This window comes from Protopterus annectens, chromosome 8.part0 (assembly GCF_019279795.1).
Source record: "Protopterus annectens isolate FY-2018-M chromosome 8.part0, PAN1.0, whole genome shotgun sequence".
In the NCBI taxonomy this organism is placed as follows: Eukaryota; Metazoa; Chordata; order Ceratodontiformes; family Protopteridae; genus Protopterus; species Protopterus annectens.
The window spans coordinates 799,450,868-799,471,869 of NC_056741.1; the positions used below are offsets into that span (position 1 = coordinate 799,450,868).

The 21,002-nt window shown below is 37.2% G+C and overlaps 1 protein-coding gene across 1 annotated transcript in view; it reads right to left on the minus strand.

The window, feature by feature from the left end:
• PLXNA3 (plexin A3) overlaps positions 1 to 21,002 on the minus strand; it is a 1,436,523-nt gene that overhangs the window by 104,006 nt on the left and 1,311,515 nt on the right. Inside the window, exons 19-21 of the mRNA XM_044080266.1 lie at positions 15,815 to 15,958; positions 11,459 to 11,693; positions 10,548 to 10,690 (exon numbers count right to left, since the gene is read on the minus strand). Of these exons, the coding sequence (XP_043936201.1) occupies positions 10,548 to 10,690; positions 11,459 to 11,693; positions 15,815 to 15,958 (522 nt within the window). The remainder of the gene's footprint in view (positions 1 to 10,547; positions 10,691 to 11,458; positions 11,694 to 15,814; positions 15,959 to 21,002) is intronic.

Here is a 21,002-nt window from a genome sequence, read left to right on the forward strand (position 1 = left end):
GTGACAAATATGTCCTTTGGGGCAACCAGGGAATATTATCTGGTTAATAATCTTGCTCAGAGTGATACAATCTTTAAGTGGAGAATGGGAATCAAACCCAAGAATACAAGATGAAATTTTACAATGACTCAGAGTTTTAACCCTGTGTGCTGAATTGTTAGACTGCCTTCCCATCTGGTTCTTTCTTTCCTTCTCCCATGCTTGTTTGGCCTTATCCACATTCCCCTCTCCTCTGCTTCAGCATGAAACAGACAGATTGGAAGCCCCAACTGCTCCTACTCTCTCAGTCCACTCTTGACTTGAGCGCTTACTCTTCTTTCCAATATTTATCCTTACCCTACCATGTTCTCTTAACTACCTTTGTAGCATTTAAATGTCACTCCAATGCTTCCTCTGTAGGCTTGAACCTGTAGATATAGAAATATTTAATACACTGGTTTGTCAAAAGCTATCAAGGCTTTCAATATAGGTCCATAATTATATATTAGGATAACAAGCACCAGGACCTTTATAACCCTAGCCGTGCAACCCAACCCAATTGTATCCTTATGCATTATGAGCATTTATTAGGAGGGGGTATGTTAGGAAGTTTCTAGAGGTTATCTGGGAGGTATGTTACTTTGGGCATTACAATTTGCCTCTGCCTACCAGAGACATGGGGGCCAGACCCAGGGTGAATTTCCGATTTCCCATCCATTGGTCAAGATAATGCTTAAATAGTTTAGGCAGAAGCACCTCTCACCTCACCCAAGCTATGCTGAGTTCTAGGGACATAGAGGGTGACCTGTAGCTTGCTAGAATATGTCTATTTTATCCTGCGAGGTCATTGCCTTTTGCAGTTATTCATGCCTGTATAGAATTATGGTTTCATCTTGCTCTCCATTTATGAAGTGTATGTTTTTGTTACATCTGGGCCATAGCTTTGTTGTTGTTGACTCTTTGCTGTATAGGTCTTTGCATATGACACCCACATACTAGTGTTCTCATAAGCATTTCTGTATTTTCTAGTGGTCATATTGTTTAATATATAGATTGTAACTTATCCTCCAGAACTTCTTCTATAAATGTTCTGAGCCCAGTTAGATCCTACAGGTTAAAAACAAAACAAAAATAAACATGTACATAACAAATGCTAAACTGAAATCTGTTTGGGCAAAGCTGGTGTGCAAAGGGCATAGCACTGATCTAAGAAAAACAGTTTGCAAAAAGTCCTACAAAATACTTAGCAACTTCAAAAATGTTACATAACACAGAAGATAAAGTGTACCTGTTTCTTTTAACATACTTTTATCACAAGAACATCCTGCATGCTGACAGGTTTCCTGAATAGAGCAGTTAATAATATAATCATCACTAATGGTGTGAAGTAAGACAGGAATAGCTGACAGTGGCTACAGGTACACTGTATAATAAGTAACATGATTCAAAAGATCCTATTGGCCACATTAAATTAAATGACAAAAAGGATCACCAGTAACACGTCAGTAATATCTCAAAGGGAGGACTCAGTTACAAAGACGTTGGACCTATCATTTCTGATACTGGAACCTAAATTCAGGAGAGCAGAGTGAGGTGGGTAAGAAGAAGTTATGGAAGGAAGGATGGGGTTAGTGCTTCGGATCAGTGATACATGTTATGGAATTCAGAGTCGAGAACTGTTGTGCTGACACTGTTCAAGGCAGGTGGCTGGTGATGCCACTGCAAGTCATGTCTCTGCCCTGGAGCAAAGTGATAAGGAATTATAAAAGGAAAATGCACCGTGAAAGGGCAATTCTACCATACAAGAATGCCATCCATGGATAGCTATGTTGCTGCACATCTGCCAGATACAGCTCCCTCTAGACAGTTGCTCCATTTTTCTTGCCATAGTAAGGTGATAACCCTTGACCACAACACAGAACACTATGAGGTCTTCTTTTGAAACATACATCTCAGCTGTCCGATAGTTTGTAGGATCGCCTCTAATTTTGTCCCAAATTCTTTTCCATCCTTCATAGAATTAGTAATTTCTTGAGGAAACCTAAGTTAGTAGCAGCAGTATTTGCAAGTGTCACAAATTTAGGGGCTTTTCTCCCTAGCTATACTTTACTTTGTTCCTAATCCTTGAACTAGAAGTTTGAGAGCTGTGCTTTGAGTTCGAGCAGAATGAGGCCTAGACTGCCCCAATGTGAACATCAGGATGATCAGTTTTAATTAGTGATATCACAAAGATCTAAAACAGTAGCAAATAGCACTAATAAACAGGAAATTAAGCCATTTTCAGCAGTCAGCCACAACAATTCCTAATTCCACTTCTTAAAAGAAGTCCTTACAGTTATTTTAGACTACAAAAGGCAATACTTAGAACTGTATACTTTTTTTAATTTTAAAAGCAATATTAATAATAATACAGCCACAGGTGGTTGATGCACAAAAGGCATGTGTAAAACAATAAAAATAATCAAGTGAAGGTGGAGATGGGGGGCTACAGAGAGGACGAAAAACATTCTTTTCTTTTTTCTTTTTTACAGGAAGTGGAATGGTAGGAAATACTTCCAAAAGAAGTAAAGACACAGCTGCAGGAGTTTAGTGACAGCTTTAGATACAGGCAAGACTTTGTAAAAGAATTGTTCCTGGCAGACAGTGTGAACACCCTAAGGAAAACAGTTTTCAGGCTTTGGATGTAGTTCATGGCCAACAAATGACCAGTGCTGGTTAAACACTGCACTGCCTGATGATATATATATAAATATATATATATATATAAATACACATGCACATACACACACACACACACACACACACACACACACACACACACACCACACATATTCACAGACATGCATATTATGCACACACACACACACACACACACACACACACACACACACACACACACACACACGCGCACAGACACACACGCACACACACACGCGCACACACACACACACACACATATTCACAAACATACATATTATATATATAGTATACACACACACACACACACACACACACACACACACACACACACACATATATACATACGTACATACAGCTCCCAATTAAATAACTGAAGGCTCACTTTATTGACCATAGTGATCAGTAGAAAATGTACTAGAACTGGCAAGTGTTTTGTTGTTGTAGGAGATCTTGATATAGGAGTGAGTGGGAATCTGACCTTTCCTCACTGTTGTATGATCTCATAGTTGGTAAATTTAAGGTTGTGGTGGCATGGGGCTTGCTCCCCAAGCAAAAAACAGTTCCTTGGTGTTTTTCTTTATTATTTCCTTTTTTGATTTAGTGTATTATGATTAGTTGTGCTTTACACACACACACACACACACACACACACACACACACACACACACACACACACACACACACACACACACACACATATAAAAATGTGGATAAATTACTTGAATGCTCATTTTGTCAAATGCATAATTTACTTATACAAACTTATCTAAACCACAAGTGCTGAACAGCATAATTGTGCAAAATATTTGCTCTAAACACAAAATGCCTGAAAAAAGAATATTGGCAATGTACTAATCAATAGGGAGACTTGCTGAGTTTGTGAAATTTCGAAAAAGTTAACTGCAAGTGTTTTTTGCAGGGAGGCAACCCCCCCACCTCCCACCAACACCCCATGAAATTATATACCAGGAACAAACAATGGAACCACCAAAGGAGACAGTGATTCAAAGAAGATCCTGCCAACTGACCATTGTGACAAACTCGAATGGTGACTTTAAAATTTACAATTTCTCATCTATTGCTATAGATCCCATGATCTTGAATGTTTTATCTAAAGGTCAAACTTTTGTCCCTTCTCAACATTAAACATTTTGTTAGAAAATTAAACCTAACAATTTTGCAAGGAAAAGGAAACACAGAACAGAAAAAATGTAAGGTTTCTAGCATGTATAACCCACCTCTACATCCCACATTATCATTATTTGAGAACGTATGCGAACTAGATATACGTTCCTTAAACAAGAATGAAGGGGCCAACAAAGACATAAAAAATCTTTTTTCAATACTCCTACAAATGACATCAGTAGGGAAGAATGACAGGCACTGGACATGCTGAGAACATCAGAAGTGAGGACTATCAAACCTGACAAAGGTGGTGGACTGGTGATTCTAGATGAGGCGGACTATTTGATCCGGATGAAAATCATACTGCATAGCGAAGCTTACACTAAAGTTTCTCGTAATGAACTAAATGTAGCCTATAACTGCATCAAAAGCTACCTGAATGATTTGTTCATTGAAGCTAAAATCAATTTAGACCATTTCCTAAGATTCTGATCATGTTTGGAATCCTGAAAATCCATAAAAGCCTCATCAATCCACAAATGAGACTTTTAATCAATGCCCGTAACTCTATCATGTACCTTTGTGCCAAGGTAGTAGGTTCTATACTACAGAAATATCTACATCACGAACAACAAATATGCAAAGACTCCTAGACATTCTTAGAAAAAATTTGCAAGTTTACTTTCAAGACTGACCAGAATTTTATAACAACAGACATCAAAGACTTATACACTTCTATTCCACACCAGGAAGGAATAGAATGGGTTAACGATGTTAAGCGAGAGAGGGGCAACATCTTTGGAATTATACTTAGTTGACATTTTACTGGACATTATTCTCACTAACAACTACTTTTCATTTGATAAAGAATTCTACCTCCAAAAAATCGGAGTAGCCATGGGGTCACCCTGTGGAGCCAGCCTGGCCACCTCTGTGATGGCATATTGGGAGAGGGAGAACATCTTCAAGGTTCCAGTTATTATGCAAAGAATAGTTTTCTACACTCGTTACCTTTTATTCTATTCCTTGGGAACCGGACACACGCCACTGAACTAGTTAATTACCTCAACTCATCTTCTGACTTCTTGAAGTTTACTTTTAACTTTGATGAGACATCTATTGACTATCTAGATATTAATCTTAAAAAAGACAGGATCTCGAATAGGTGTTTAGCCAAAATTCATAGAAAAGAGACCTATTCTAACTCATTCATGCATTTCTCCAGCTGTCACCCGCACCACCAAAAAAGATCATTCGTGAAGGGACAACTGGTAAGAGCAGCAAAAATTGTCTCATTGGATGATGATTTTAACATAGAATGCCAGTATTTGAGCAATTTATTTCTTCAAAGGGACTACCCAGGATAGTTAATAGACTCCCTAGTTGAAGAAGTTAAACACAAGATATCTGTAGGCTTCTATGTTCCTTTTCTAACTGCAAAAGACATACATAATGAACTTGGTGACAATATAGTCAACCATTCACCAACTATCGTAGACATCCAGTTACCTTCATTAGATAATAAAGAAGTTAAGGAATAACATACTACCTTTATTACCACTTTTAATTTTAGCAGGATTATGGTCTCAAACATTTTAACCTTTTACGTTCTGAGATGTCTGTTATGGGCAAAGTGAGTATCAAACCAAAAATAACATATAGGAGAGGTAGTAACTTCAAAAATGTATTAGAGACTAGAAAGGACAGAGTACACAATTTCCCAGGGATGTCCAAATGCAACATGTGTAAATACTGCAAGCACATTAACACAGGCAACAAATCTGAAGTAAGGAACAAACATTACTTTTTAAAGAAAAAATTCAGTTGTAACTCGAAACTAATAGTTTACCTAGCTAAGTGTGTAACATGTGGTGCGTTCTATATAGGAAAGATGGAGCATAGACTCCATCTTTCCTATATAGAACGCACCACATGTTACACACTTAGCTAGGTAAGTGTGTAACATGTGGTGCGTTCTATATAGGAAAGATGGAGCATAGACTCCGACACCGTATATATGAACACCTTTATGCAAGTGACCATCAAAAGATTGAGAACACCTTAGCCAAACACACTGTAGCATTTCCTGGTCACACCTTTACTGTTATAGATCAAACTCCAGTAGATGATAGAGGAGGACCATTATCTTTGAAATTTGAAGAACTTGAATTATACTGGCAACTGTCATTGAATGCCTATAGCTTTCTAGGCATTAATGACATGTGTGCCATTACTTGTTTATTAAAATTAAAGAATTTATGTAGGTAACATGAATTTTATGAACATATTTGAAATACTTTTATGTATGGAATTTTTGGCATGCACTGTATATGTTAATTTGTTCACCTTCTATTTCTTACTAACAGACTTGGTATTTTATTTTAAGTTACTGCTATATTTATGTACTGCAACTTTAAACAGCAGAAGAATGTAGTACTGGTTGCTTAGCATTTGTAAACACTCTCATTTGATCTGGATTACTTAAGCAATAATCCACGGTGGGTGTAAGTAATGCTGGATTTACCCATGGTTGGTGTGGTTTGGTCATGAGGGTGAAGCCTGAAGACTTATACTAATGGGAAAAGTCTGGGCAACTGGACCTTTTTCCATTAGTATAAGTCTGATTTGCAACGTGTACGCTGACCAATCAGCATGCACATTTTGGAATATTAATGGGGGTCATTGCATAATTAAGCAATAACCCAAGCCTGGGTGTGGGTAATGCTGGATTTACCCATGGTTGGTGTGGTTTGGTCATGAGGGCAAAGCCCGAGTGGCCAAACAAAGATAACCATGGGTAAATCCAGCATTACCCACACCAGAAGCAGGTTATTGCTATTATACAATGACATTATTTGAGAAACAAAATACTTACTTTTCTTAAATAATGGCATTGTATAATGCCTCCGTGCTGCCCTTCCGCAGCTGTCTGGTATTCTGCGGCAGTTCTGATGTACTGCGTATATGTATGCTTATGCAGTACATCAGAGCTGTGGGTGGAAGCAACGGAGAAAGCAAGATCTTCGTTGCTATTTACAGTGTCTCGCTATGTTAAAGGAGTTTAACGTAGCGAGACAGCTTTAAAAAAGCAACAGAGAAAGGAAGATCTCCGTTACCTTTTTTAAAGCTGTCTCGCTATGTTAAACTCCTTTAACATAGCGAGACAGTTTCTAAAAAGCAATGGGGATCTTGCGTTCTCCGTTGCTGTAAAAAAAAAAAAAACAAGACTTATACTAATGGAAAAAGTCCGGGCGACCGGACCTTTTTCCATTAGTATAAGTCTGATTTACAATATGCACGCTGACCAATCAGCGTGCATGTTTTGGAATATTAATGGGGGGGTCGTTGTATAAAGGTTGTTTTAATACATGTGACTTAGTAGATTTTATAAAGGTAATGTTTTACCATTTCATTTTATCTGAAGAAGTCTGTCCACAGAGGCAGACGAAAAGTGCTTCATTAAATTTGGGTTTTTTTTTTACTCAAAGCAGTCCTCTGGTTTTACTTTTCTATATCAGTCTGTTTTTTTTATTTTTTGTTCTTTTGTGCTAGAATTCATAGAATATACAAGTGGACATTGAAGGATTCAAACTCAGAATTTCAGGCTGTAGCTTCTTTCCAGCAATAGCCTTACACTTCACCTTCTGCTCTATTCTTCTGTGTTCTGTGAAGAAAGAGACATACTTTGTTGCTGACTAATTCTTCTTTTGAGAGAAATGATTACCCCCCCTTATTTTTTTTTTTTATTTTTAATCAAAGATTTTTTTCTCATTCATCAACCCTTAGCATTCAGTTATTTTAAGTGCAAATAGGCATAACTAGTGTATGCATTTGTTTTATTTTTTTAAAGCAACTGCCTCACACAATCTGCACTTTAACATTAGCATTCCTGATGGGTAAACTGCAGAGATTCCAGAACACTAATATCTTATTCAGTATGGAGCGATTAAGTTCGATACAGGAATATAATCAAATTTTCTCACCTAGGCAATGGAGAAGCAAATATTTATTTAGATTGGGAACATGAAAATACTGACAGTACAAAAGACTGTGCCATGAAAGTTACCAGTTATCCGAACTGGGAGTATGACAGCATGGAATCCAAGAAACCTGAAGTGACTAGTTACCTTACAGCACTTAGTTTTCAAAGTTGGAATCACTATTACATTTCTCAGTCCCAGAGCCACAACTGCTATACATAGCCTCTCAGCTGAGTAAGACTTTTTATGTGAAGGAATGAAATTCACTGGCATTTGACAAGGTTATAAATAGTTTCTAAGACTTGACCACATAACATGACCACAGATTTCCAAACTTATTCATCTTTCTAAGCAATATATTAAGCAGAAAATGCCTTATGATTGGTCCACTGTAAAGCTATGCCTTCTTTAACTGTAAAGCAAGACACTTATGCACTGAGCGTGCACAGCAAGACATGCGGCAATGTGCAAACATATCACTTATGTACTTTCTAGTTTGGAACACAATCTATGCAGAGTGCATTCTTCCAGTGTCTTAAGCACTTTATGCTTCCTAACCATTGTTAGCATTTTAAGGAGATGAGAACGTGACATATATTTAAAACAAACAGAATGGCGATTTCTTATACTATTGGCATGCCCCCCTTTCCAAGACAGAGCCCCTCACTGTATTACTGCTAGACATGCTGCAGCTAGTTAAAATAAAAACACTTTTTTGTAAAGGATTGCAAATGAGCCTAACATTCCAGCACACTAATGGGTACAGTGTTAATTATTTTTTTACAGAAATGGAAACTGCACCACTTAAAAGGAAAGGAAATTATGTATGTGAAAAAAAATATGGGTGAGGCATAAGTGTGTTGTATATTTGTGTTTCTGTTGTGCATGTGTGCATATGTATGTGTCTGAGTATGTGTGTGTGTGTCTCTGACTCTGTGTGTGTGTGTGTGTGTGTGTGTGTGTGTGTGTGTGTGTGTGTGTGTGTGTGTGGGCGCATCTATATGTGTTCTTCTGATGGTGGTAAAATGGAGAGAATTCTCCTGAAATCATGCTTACAGTATTTAAAATATAAGAGTATACACATCCAAAATGCAGCTGAACAATTAGCATTTATTTGCCTATGCCTGTGTAAAGGTATTTCCTACTTTGTTTATTTACAAAATACAGCAATATACTTCTATCTTCATAGTGCTGTTTTTTCTGTTTCGTCCACATTTTAGTTCATGAAATATTTATTAAGGAATGATTAACTTCATGTGATCAGTATCATGAAAATGACATTGGAGGTAGGCAGGTATGCTTTGAGTCCACCCGAGTATGCAGTTCAAAATTACACAACTGACCTTCACCCTACTATCTACTACCAAATAATCCAGATATTTTAAATTCACTTGTTTCAACCAAACACACAAAAAAAGTCATGTTCTGTATCCCAAAGCTCAATTCTCATACCTGTTAGACTAAACAGAAGAGGACCCTCAGATGACTAAGAACATAAAGAAGACATTTTTGAGACAGTAACAGTAAAAAAGAAACTGTGAATATTAATGGGAATTATGTCTGTGTATATGACAGTGTGATAAACAATGAACGATATTTACTTATTATGTTTTACTTTGTTTATTGTTTTTCCTGAAGGACTAGCCAAAGAGTAGCTTACTTTGAAAAGGCAGTTACTAAGTTAGTGACGGTCGATTGGGAGTAATTCTAGAAGTACTGATGGAGTATATGTACCTATTACATATTCACCAGTGAAAATAGTCATTATTCACATTAATTTTATATGTTTATTTTAATTAGCATTAGGAAACACCTTCTAAACATCAATACAATGGCACTCTAGAAAGACACATTTTGTAGCTAGAGAGCAGACTGGGTAACCAAGACCCTCACAAGCTCTAAATGCTGTGAACAATAAGAATGTCTTTGCTTCTTGATAAAATGTAAATCAATTTAAGTGGAATCTTTTTTTCATACAACTTTAAACGGGAAGACTAGTTTAACGAGTCTGTAGCCATTCTGCTTCCTCGTCTCACATTTACACCTTACCATACCAAAGTAAGCTGGGAAGTCAAAGGAAACCCGTTCAGTTTTACTTGCAAAACTTCATCATTCACTTCTTTCTGTTTCCTAACTTGTTGGTATACTCAATCAAAAGCGTGTATAATGCATATAAGCCATAAAAGACATGGACTCCTACTTTCATACCTAGCACACTATACTGCAAACAGGTTCCGCTAGACGGCAGTCATACTATAGAGACAGCCACCGTATGATTTTTTTCCCCCCTATCCCCACGTCAAGACCAAATTTTACTCCTAAGCCTAAATCTCCAGCAAATAAGCAATAGACTGAATTCCAAGGGTGACCATTTGTTTGATACCTGTAGGAGAAAGGATGGCAGTTAGTGTAAAGGATTAAAGCTGCAAAGTGTTACAAAAGGTTCAGTCTTGCATTCCTTCTCCCTCCATTCTCCTGCTGTGGGAATCTCAGAAATCACTTAACCAGCCAATGTTTCTGGGCAGAGTCTGAAAAAAGTCGGTATGAAGGAGTGTCCTAACCTTGGTTAACAAACACAATAAAGGCTGAACCATTATACAAGCTTTATTTTGTACAGACAGTTTTATATAATTACTCTCTATTAAGCACCATGTCTGTGACTGCCCTGGAAATATTTATCACTGGGGAAGAACACGTCATCAAAAAGCTTTGCCTGTTTTTGCTGTAACCTCATTGCCAACATTTGCATTCCCCCATACTTACATCCAACTCCTTAAGTACTGGGTGTTCCTCAATTCCTGGAAATAGAACCCTCATGGTGTATGTCTTGTAATCAAGAAAAGGAATCTTCACTCCGTCCATGTTATTGGTCAGTTCATGGATGTCTGTCTGTAACTCAGCAAATGCTAGATAGAAAGAAGAACAGAAGAGAACAGTGAGGTCACTGCTGAAAAGTGTAGCACATGGTATTCACTGCAATTATTTTACTGTTGTTGACAAATGCAGACTACATTAAGCAGTAACTGCTGGTACAGGAACATGATTGCAGAAATGAACAGGGAAGAGGTGCAGAGCATAACAATGTACAGTCAGGTGTTCATTTCCAAATGGAAAGGATGGACTCAACCACATTTCTTGCCCCCTCAGCTACCAGTCAGGAAGTAGAAAGAACAACAGTACCACCACCATACAGACAATGAGAAGGATGGGTGGGTACTGACACAGAACCGGGTTAGGAACTAACTCGATGAGGAACGGGAATGCACTACGAGTACAGTTAGTTGTATGACAGATGTTATTCCTCACGGATGAGAACCCCCGTAAAAAGCAGGAAGCAAGCTACAGCCACTGAGCCGAGTTAAAAGGTGGGGAAAGATTTTAATGGGTCACAAATCATCAATGATTCTAGAATTCTTCAACCTTCTAAACACAGTGGCATGGCCAGATATGCAGTTTCAAAATGGTGGAACTCGGGCACAGAAGTATATGCCTCTCCTGTAGCAATGACTCTGGGTGTCAAATGATGCAAAGAGGGTAATATAGTGTTAAAACAGCATATATTCATATTCTTAGAGGGACACATACAGATATGTGCAAACACATACACATATACATAAACAGACTGTATACTCCAGCCTGTGATCTATGACCTTCAATGAGCAAACACACCTTACCTTCTTTACATTCCAGTGCAACCCGGGATTCCAAATTGTCCATTTGCATCTGCAGTCTCTTCAGGGTTCGGTCTGCATCCCTTGTCTTTCGCTTGTAGGCAATCAAAACAGCAATAATGGCAATGAGAAGTACCCCACCACCGGCCCCAATTCCAATGATTGCTGGCAGTGTCAGGGTGCTGTCCGAGTATATATGTAGCATTCCTAGTGAGTACTCTAGGCCTCCGACCAGGACCTGCAGGCACAATGAGAGAAACATGTTAAACATGAATACACTGGAGTAAGTCACTTACACCGAGAGCAAATCTTTTGGAATGCAGTCCCCAGCATAAGCTTGCTTTGTTGATAGATAGATAGACCTTACAATGGAGTAAGTAATTACACTAAGATCAAGTCTTTTGGAATCTGGCCCAAAATCTCTACAATTTACATTTAAGCATAGCTAACCCCAAAACTGGGTAACCTGAACTATAATCTAGTTGGAATAACTTTTCAAAATGTTAAATTAAAATCTTACAAAATATCAGAACTGGAAACAATTGACTGAAACTATGTAAGAAACTGCTGATATTTTGATATTCATGTGGTCATTTATGGCCTCACTTCTGGACGATCACTTACTCTGTTAATGAAAAGCAGTAAATCTGCCATGCTGACTGATATGCTGCTGGGTCAGCCAGCAGCTTATAGGTAAATGCTGCTGCCTTATCACTGGCATTTCTTTTAGAGTTTTTGTTGTATTTTTACACAGGCTTATCAGAACTAACACAAAGAACTGATATACATCAGTAAGCACTGTACTGACCTACACAGCGCACTGACTAGAGAGATGCATGTATGTGATTGTTCAAACAATTTCCCCACTGTTGAGCAGGTATGCAGGTATGGCTGCACAAGTGCCACCTACGTCTGCTGATTCAAAAGGTTGCTTGTACATAACTAAGGGAAAACATTAAATACATAAATAATACGCACATATATGCAAACCATAACGCACAGAATGCATTTAACACTGTGGAACAATGGTTTACAAACCGCTGTCTCCTCCTAAATCCTAAGAAAACAAAACTGCTACTCTTCTCCCCAACACGTAAGTCCACCCCCATAGAATTTACACTTACATCTAACAATGGCACTGTTATCCCTCCAGACCCAACTACCAAGCTCCTAGGAATAACTATTAACAATAACCTCAACTTTGACACACATATTAATAGTACAATAAAAACAGTCAACAAGAAACTTGGATCCCTCTATAGAATCAAACCCTTTCTTACTCCAACAGCCAGGACTGCTATAGCTAGAACTCATCTCATTTCTACTCTACTCTATGCCTCACCCATCTATACAAACCTTTCTAAAACCAACATTCACAAGCTGACTGTATCCTATAATAATATTGCCAGATTTGCTGCTGCCTCTCCTTTCGGAACTCACCACTGTCTAAATCTTATACAACTCGATTGGTTAGAATTTTTGCAGCATCTTCATTTTTCACAGCTTACTATTTACCATAAAAGAATGTATCAACTCTCTAATACTCCTATACTCTCAAGCCTACTCACCCTCTACCATAATCCTAAAAACTTACGCTCTGCTAATAAACTACTGTTTAACACCAGCAGAGCTAACAATGTAGCAGGCGACTCCCTCTTCTGTAACACCGCTGGTAAACTATGGAATCTTCTACCCACTGAACTTACTACTCTCTGCTCTCATAAACTTTTCAAAAAGAAGCTCAAGCTTCATGTCAAGAAACACTGGTTATGTTCCTGTGTTATCCCTGACTAACTGCTGCTTCTTCTCCCTACAACGACCTGCATCAGCTACCCTTCCCTTCTAAAGCTGCTTACTATGAATCCTGTGACTGAATTCTTCATAATTACTTCATTATCATCTTTGTTTAACTGCTTTACCGTCGTATACATTGCATATATTCTTCTGTAGACTTTTTCATGACCATATTTTAAATGTGTTTTTTTTTCTATCATTCTGCAGACTTTTTTGTGACCATACTTAAATGTTTTTTATTATATATTGTTTTTATTCTATTTTTGGTCTATCATATGTTGTCTATTGTCTGATGAAGCGTGCATGAAGCACGCAAAAGCGCTTATCTTTTATCTGTTTATGGAATAAAGAAGATTTTTTTCTCTACAATTGGACTTCTCGTGGTGTATCCTGGCAGCTATTTTTGTCTTTTCGTGTTGGTTTACTTGCTACAGGGTACTTTGGGAGAGTTAGCGGTAATATCTTTCCACATGTTGTCTATTGTATTATTCATATTGTTTTGCACATGGAGCTTTTCTCCCCGGGCCTCTACTGAAAATGGACATATATCCAGCTAGACCAGTCCGGTCAACAAATGTAAAATAAAAATAAAAAATATATATATAGCATGTGTGTGTGTGTGTGTGTGTGTGTGTGTGTGTGTGTGTGTGTGTGTGTGTGTGTGTGTGTGTGTATATATATATATATATATATACATATATATATATATATATATATATATATATATATATATATATATATATAACATGTGAGTCTATTTTTTTACATTATAATATATACATATTTAAATACTGGGATTACTGTTATTTTACTGAAAGACCATTCCATTCTAATTAAAATATCAAGTAATGGTGCTGTCTTTTTTCTCAACTGCTAGAGTAACTCTGGAGTCAGAGCTAAAGCAAGAGACTTTGGCATCCTAGGCAGAACAACCATTTGGTACCCTCCTTTTTAAAGCAGTATAAAAAAATAGTTTCACAGTTGCTTATTTGTCAGCTTGTAGCCTGTCAGTTTATTTTTTTAAATATTTGGCATTCCCTACAATTTGGCAGCTAGTAAGGGTGCCCTGTTCACCTCACAATTATTATTGTACTGCCATCGGACAATATTATAGGTGGTCTGCATCACCAGATCTGCCATATGGTGGGGCATGCCTTCTTAATTACAGTCATCTCCAAGGTCATGCCTGTAGTGGGGAAAGGCATCAGTCAAGATTAATGGGATTTAAGTTCCAGTTATGTTAAAATGTTTTTCATTAAAAACATGGTTCGCACACACACACACACACACACACACACACACACACACACACACACACACACACACACACACACACACACACACACACACACACACACACACACACACACACACACACACACAAACACACACACACACACATGCACCAACACACACGAGCGTGAGTTCAGGCATGTGCATACACACATACATACATACATACTTATACACACCCATACACATACACATATACACACACACACACATACACACACACAATTCCTCAACAAATTTGATTCCTACGTCTACACCATCAGTTATTGTGCATATTTAATATTTTACCCCATTGATTATGGGGAGTAACCTTACTTCCTTGTAACCAGATCATGTATTTTTCTGCTGCAAATGTGAAGTACACTTTTTGCTTAAAAATGGCAAGACTTTTAGTTAAACTCATTTTACTTAGTTAACTGTATACATTTATTTATTCATGCACATATGCTTTCTCATTCCATACTTGTCTCTGACAGTATGCTGTTCTATGGCCCAGATGACAACTAAAAAAGAACTGTACAACATACTAAAGAACCAGAAAAATCTCCATAATAGAATATGGTGTAAATGGACAACTTCTTAACAAATGCAGTATAAAATTCAATTGTTTATTAAAAAGTTAAGAGCTTTTGTTCCTATTTAAGTGGAACTTCCTCACAACCAATATGTCCATTTATACCATATTCTGCTTTGGAGCTAAAAAAGAATCCCTGGATCAGACCATTTACCTGACTCACAAATAGTAAAATAGAATAAAACACAATAAAATAAAACAAAAAGGTAAATCCTGCTTCTATAGACACTGATACAGAGAAATTGTAATCACACTGTAAAAGGAAACCTGCGTGCCTCAGGTGCAGTCTTATATGCGTTGTTTGGTATGGCACGAACAGAAATCTAGACCTAAATGATTTATCCAAATTCTTAGCCATTGAAAAGATACTCTTTCCCCGCCAAATTCACCTAACTATTATCTCATCAGTAGAGAGATATGGAGGAGGTCCAATTAATCTACACGGGTTATTATACACACTTCCTTCTTATTACTTGTATCTACTTATAAAACTGCATACTGTAATATGTTAAATACTACATTAATATACATATCATCTACATAATGAAAACATTATAAAAAAGGTAAGACAAAGAAAAAAGTGAAGTTGGCATATGCAGTCCGATTTATAAGCAAATTGTGCATCATATAATCTTCGCAGTTTGCATTTTCTATAGAAGTCTACAAAAAATAAACAGGTTCAGGTGACTTGTACTTACTGTCACTCGTTGCTGTCCTGTTAAATTGGGGGAGTCACACAGCAGCTGGCTCTCAGATACTGTTGGGGAGCATGGTTTCTCTCCAATCAGAACAGTGTAGTTTAACTTTGCAGTTCCTGGAGCAGGAGGAATTAGATTTTTACCCTGTAAGTAAAACAATCCAGTAAGTCATTATTATGTTCTTTTAATTGCCTTTTAACAAGGTAAGACAATGAGACAAAAGTATTCCTTTTTAGGGGTGACCCTCAAGAACTGGCCAAATAAGCAAACTGATCGAAGTCACACAGCCAGCAACTGTAGCCTGTTAGAGCTCTAAAGTAGAAGAATCATCTCATTAACAGGTCACAGCATTAATTCTGTGTTAACCAACAGACAAGTCATACATTTGAAGTATTCAATATGAATCAAATCTGTCAACAGAAAGAAATAAGTACATGCCTTTGTAATAAAACTTTACTATCTCTACACACCTGCTCTACCTATACACACAGAAGTCCCTCCTTTCCAAAATGTCTCCATTGCTGTTATCAGCTTCCAACTCTTTTAAAGTAACTGCGTTTGAACAGTCATGAACGTCATCCCCCTCCACTCTGTGTATTACTCAATCGGGTCAGCTGTACGTTTTGTATTACTGTGCAATCATCACAACATATTATATTACTAGTGTTTAAAATCATATGTTTCCAAATCATAACAACCCCCCCTCCTGAGTTACAGACCAAATATTAAGGATCTAAAAATCCCGCTGTACTTGAGCACATAAACTGACTTCTATACTAACTGTAAAAAGTTTGAACATTAGTTCAGTCAATTCAAACCAAGCATGTTAAAAAAATGAATATCAGTTTCAAATGTAAACAAGCACCAAGTAATCCTGTGAAATTCCTGATTTCAAAATGTGCCCCCAAAACACTATAGACTTTTACAGGTGCTCTTCCACATTTCTGCAGTATGCCTTATGTAATCATAACCACTCCAGGGTCATTCTTTAAGGGCATGGTTTCCCTCAAAACTGTATATCATCCTAATATTATCCTAAATGGCTATGCTACTCATATTATTTTGGAATGTAAATGGCCTCACAGGTAGAGAAAAAAGGTAAGATCATTGAATTATATTAAGAAATGCAGAGTGCAAATAACAGTGCTGCAGGAGACACATCTGGAAATAAATGAGCATGTGAATTTGATAAAGAAAGGATTTCAGGATGGATATTCAGCAGAATATCAGGGACAAAGGATAAGAGAAGTAATTATACTAATTGCTAGAGGAGTTCCAATAGTGATAGCAGAGGGAAAAAAAAGATATTAATTGTAGATTTATGGTGGTAAGGGACTACTGGCAAGGAAGAGATTATACTGGTATGCATTTGCATTCCACCAAAAACTACTATTATGGAGCTTAAGAAAATACTGGCGGCGCAGTGGTGCAGCGGTGAACGTTGTCGCCTCACAGCAAGAAGTTCTCCGGTTCGATTCTCGGCTGGGGTGCCTTCTGTGTGGAGTTTGCATGTTCTCCCTATGTTCGCGTGGGTTTCCTCCCACATTCCAAAGACATGCATCTGGAGCATTTCTCCCCGGGCCTCTGCTGAAAACAGGCTCCGTGGAACCTAGTCGGACTGTCCCGGTCAACAAATGTTAAATAAATAAATAAAAAAAATAAAAATAATACTGGGTGAAATAATCAGCTATCCTGATTTCTTCAGGAAATATTATTTATAGGTGGGGAATGGAATTTGATTTGCCAACAATGAGGATGTGTATGACAGACCTAGAAGGGAGCACATAACAAAAGATGGAAGATTTCTGAAGAAATTTATGAACATATTGGGAATTTACATATTACTCCCCAGGGTACAATAACTGAGCTTCGATAGATAAAAATAATATTTCACAGGATCATGTGCATTTAATTGAAAGCTTCAACAAACATTCAAAAACTACTTCAGAATATGCACCAATAAAATTAAAGATAAAAATGCAGGGTATCAAAGTAAAAATTATACACTTTCATTTTCCCACCTACCTGATAAAAAGTGAGGAATTTAAGGAATGGTATGCCAATGTCAGAGGTAAATGAAGAAAAATAATTATCAGTTGAGATAGAAGGAGATGAGATAAAAATGGTGACGTATAACCAATTTGCAAGAAAGTTTCTAGGAACAGATGGCATTCTGTGGAAGTTAAGAGGGAAGAAAGTGATAAAGATCTGGAAGGTTCTGTTTACTAGTATTTTAAAAGGAGGGGAAGCACCAACATTATGTAAGTAAGCTGTGGAAGCTCTAATACCTAAAGATAATCAAGACCTATCAGACCCAGCTTCATATAGGCCCATTTCAATTTTAAACCACGATTATGAAGTGTTTATGTGTATACTGGCTAAGAATGGCAAAGGCGCTGCCAAAGTACACAGATACGATCAATGTAGTTTTGTGGAGGGTTGGCAAACATCTGGCAGCACTAATAAGACAATGATAGTCCAGAGAGGAGCAGAATGTAAGAAAATACTGCTGTTGTTGGTGGGTCTTGATGTGGAAAAAGTATTCAAAAGAGTTAGCTGGGATTATATGAATAGGGCAATGGAAGCATTTGCATTTTCTGATACAATAATATGGTTAATTAGGAGAATATATAAGGGATTGGAAGCAAGAATTAAAGTGGGTGGGCTCCTCTCCGCTAAGTTGTGTCTGAACGGAGGAACCAGGGAAAGATGTCCTCTATCCTTTTTGTTATTTGCTTTATATTTAGAGCCTCTGGCAAAGAAAATAAAGGAATTTACGACTATAATAGGTACAGTTATCAAGAAAAGTTGGCTTTTACTGCAGATGATATTATTTTGTATCTGATAAATCCAGAAATGGACATTTCAGTATTTCATTTTGAGACAGTTCCAAGTCTTCTTGGGATACAAACTTAATGAAGATAAAACAAAGGCTAAAGCCATAAATTATGTGCCCACACATTAATTGGTTCAGCAATACTCATATTTACAAGGATATGAGAAGACGAAGTATTTAGGAATATGGATTAAAAAGGCTTCTGTTACGGCAGTGAAGGATATGTGGGAAGAGACTAAACAAAGGATAATATAAAAGGTGAGAAACTGAAAGCTGTCTTTTTATGGATATGGATAGCAAGGTAAAAGCAGTGAAAATGTCTTTAGTCCCTTTACTTTATATACAAGTCAGTCATATTTTTATCAACCAGAGAAGTTGTGGACAATAATTATCAAAGAAGTTGAAGGAATTTATCTGGGAGGGGAAGGGAGCAATGTTAAAGTGGATGAGTCCACTTATAAATAAATAAAACTTAAATTTGGTCCCTTCAAATTATCTATGGAATGATCTCATTTATTCTCATTAGGGTGTAATATATATAATTATCTACCATGGGTCGGATAAGGTCAATCTATAACCAAATGAGATAGGTTATTTCAAGCACAAAAAGGGAAAATGGGTAGGCATAAAATGGCCTGCAAAGGCAGCTAGCCTAGTACCTACCTATGAACCTGATATGAAGATATATTTTCAAATTACACAGTTAAGGCTCATATATATAACACTAGCAGAAATGTACAATTCAGAGTGGAAAGGGATAATAATGAAACATGGGGGAAACTCAAGAATTAAGGAGAGAGTGGCATTTTGGATGCAGATCCTTAAGGAGAATAACAGCAGCCATAACAGAATATTATATTCATAACAGAATATTATATTCATAACGTAGCAGAAATCACTCTAAGAACTAAGCCAATACAATAGGAATGACTGCAACTGGGGGTAGAGACCAGGCAAGAGGGGATCAGAATTTACTAACAAAAACTTGCAAAAGAACCAGGGTATCGGGAGTAAACAGCTAGAGAGGAAAAGGGAATAGAATAGGATGAGAACAAGAAGACATTTGGACTGCAGGCCTGCAACTGCCTTCCCAACCAGGAATTGACATCAGAATATAGGCAAAGAGAAAGGGATAGGGGGGTCCTAAGTGAAAGGCCTGCTCTGGTAGAGTTTTTACTTGAATCTAGAACAGAAGATGCTGCTAAAAAAGGACAATTAGTAGGGCATATAAAATATTGCACAACAGCTATAAGAATCAACCAGAGGAATACTGGGAAGAGAGACTGGATAAGCACTTTAAGAGGGAACAAATGGGAGGACATATGTATGGCTCCCAAACATGCAACAGGGACTAGAAGGTCTAGGATTTTTGCTTGGAAGTATTTACATAGCTATTTTTATATCCTAAGCAGACTCTAAAGAATTCTTCCTCAGGTAAATGGCAAATGTTGGCGATGTTCTAGGGAAGAAAGAGGTACCAAGGAGTAAATGTTCTCTAAGTTTAATGAGCTGGCAAACTTTAAAAATCCCCTATAGAGTACTCCGTCAGTAATATTGTGGGAACAAATGGGTGTGACTAAATTAATGATTGTTGTGAGCTGGGATGCATGATCTGAACTGCATAGACATAGGAAGGCCTTGTTAAATGCAATCATGTTGACTGCCAAAAAAAACAATTACTAGAAAATGGAAATCAAAGTCTAAATCACTTGTGTATAAAGTATTGAATATTGTAACAGAGATAAAAGAAATGGAAGAGGGACCTGTTGAAAAGGTAAGAAGCAAATTACAAAGACTAAATGGAAATTGTGAGAAGAATACATGAAGACTAATGCTCATGATCAGGAGGAGGATTGAGGTTTATGGGAAGGCAGGAATTAAGCAATTTTTGAAATGTTGGACTGATGATAGTTATAAAAAAATATGTAATGTATAATGTGTGTACATTGTATGTAACTGGAAACATGTTAATATGGTTTGATTTCTGTTAAAATGTTTATATACTTCAGATATCCATTATTACTATTTTTGTTTGTGCATTAGCCTACCACACTAACACATGGTTTCTCACTGTAATAATTTATCTAAGTCCTTCGCTCCACAATATATATCTACCTATCCATATATGTATATATGGATCTAGGACTATCGAATGAAAGTTCAACAGTCTGAATCCACAATCAGTGAACACACTTTAACGAAAGCAATTTCACCGAAAAAGTGCTTTCGTTAAAGTATATTACAAAAAAAACCCCAATAAATCTACTTTTATGCAGGGAGCAAGCTCCCCTGCGCACCCCACACCCCCATACTTTAATATTCTCACTCCGAGATCACACTACAGTGAGGAAA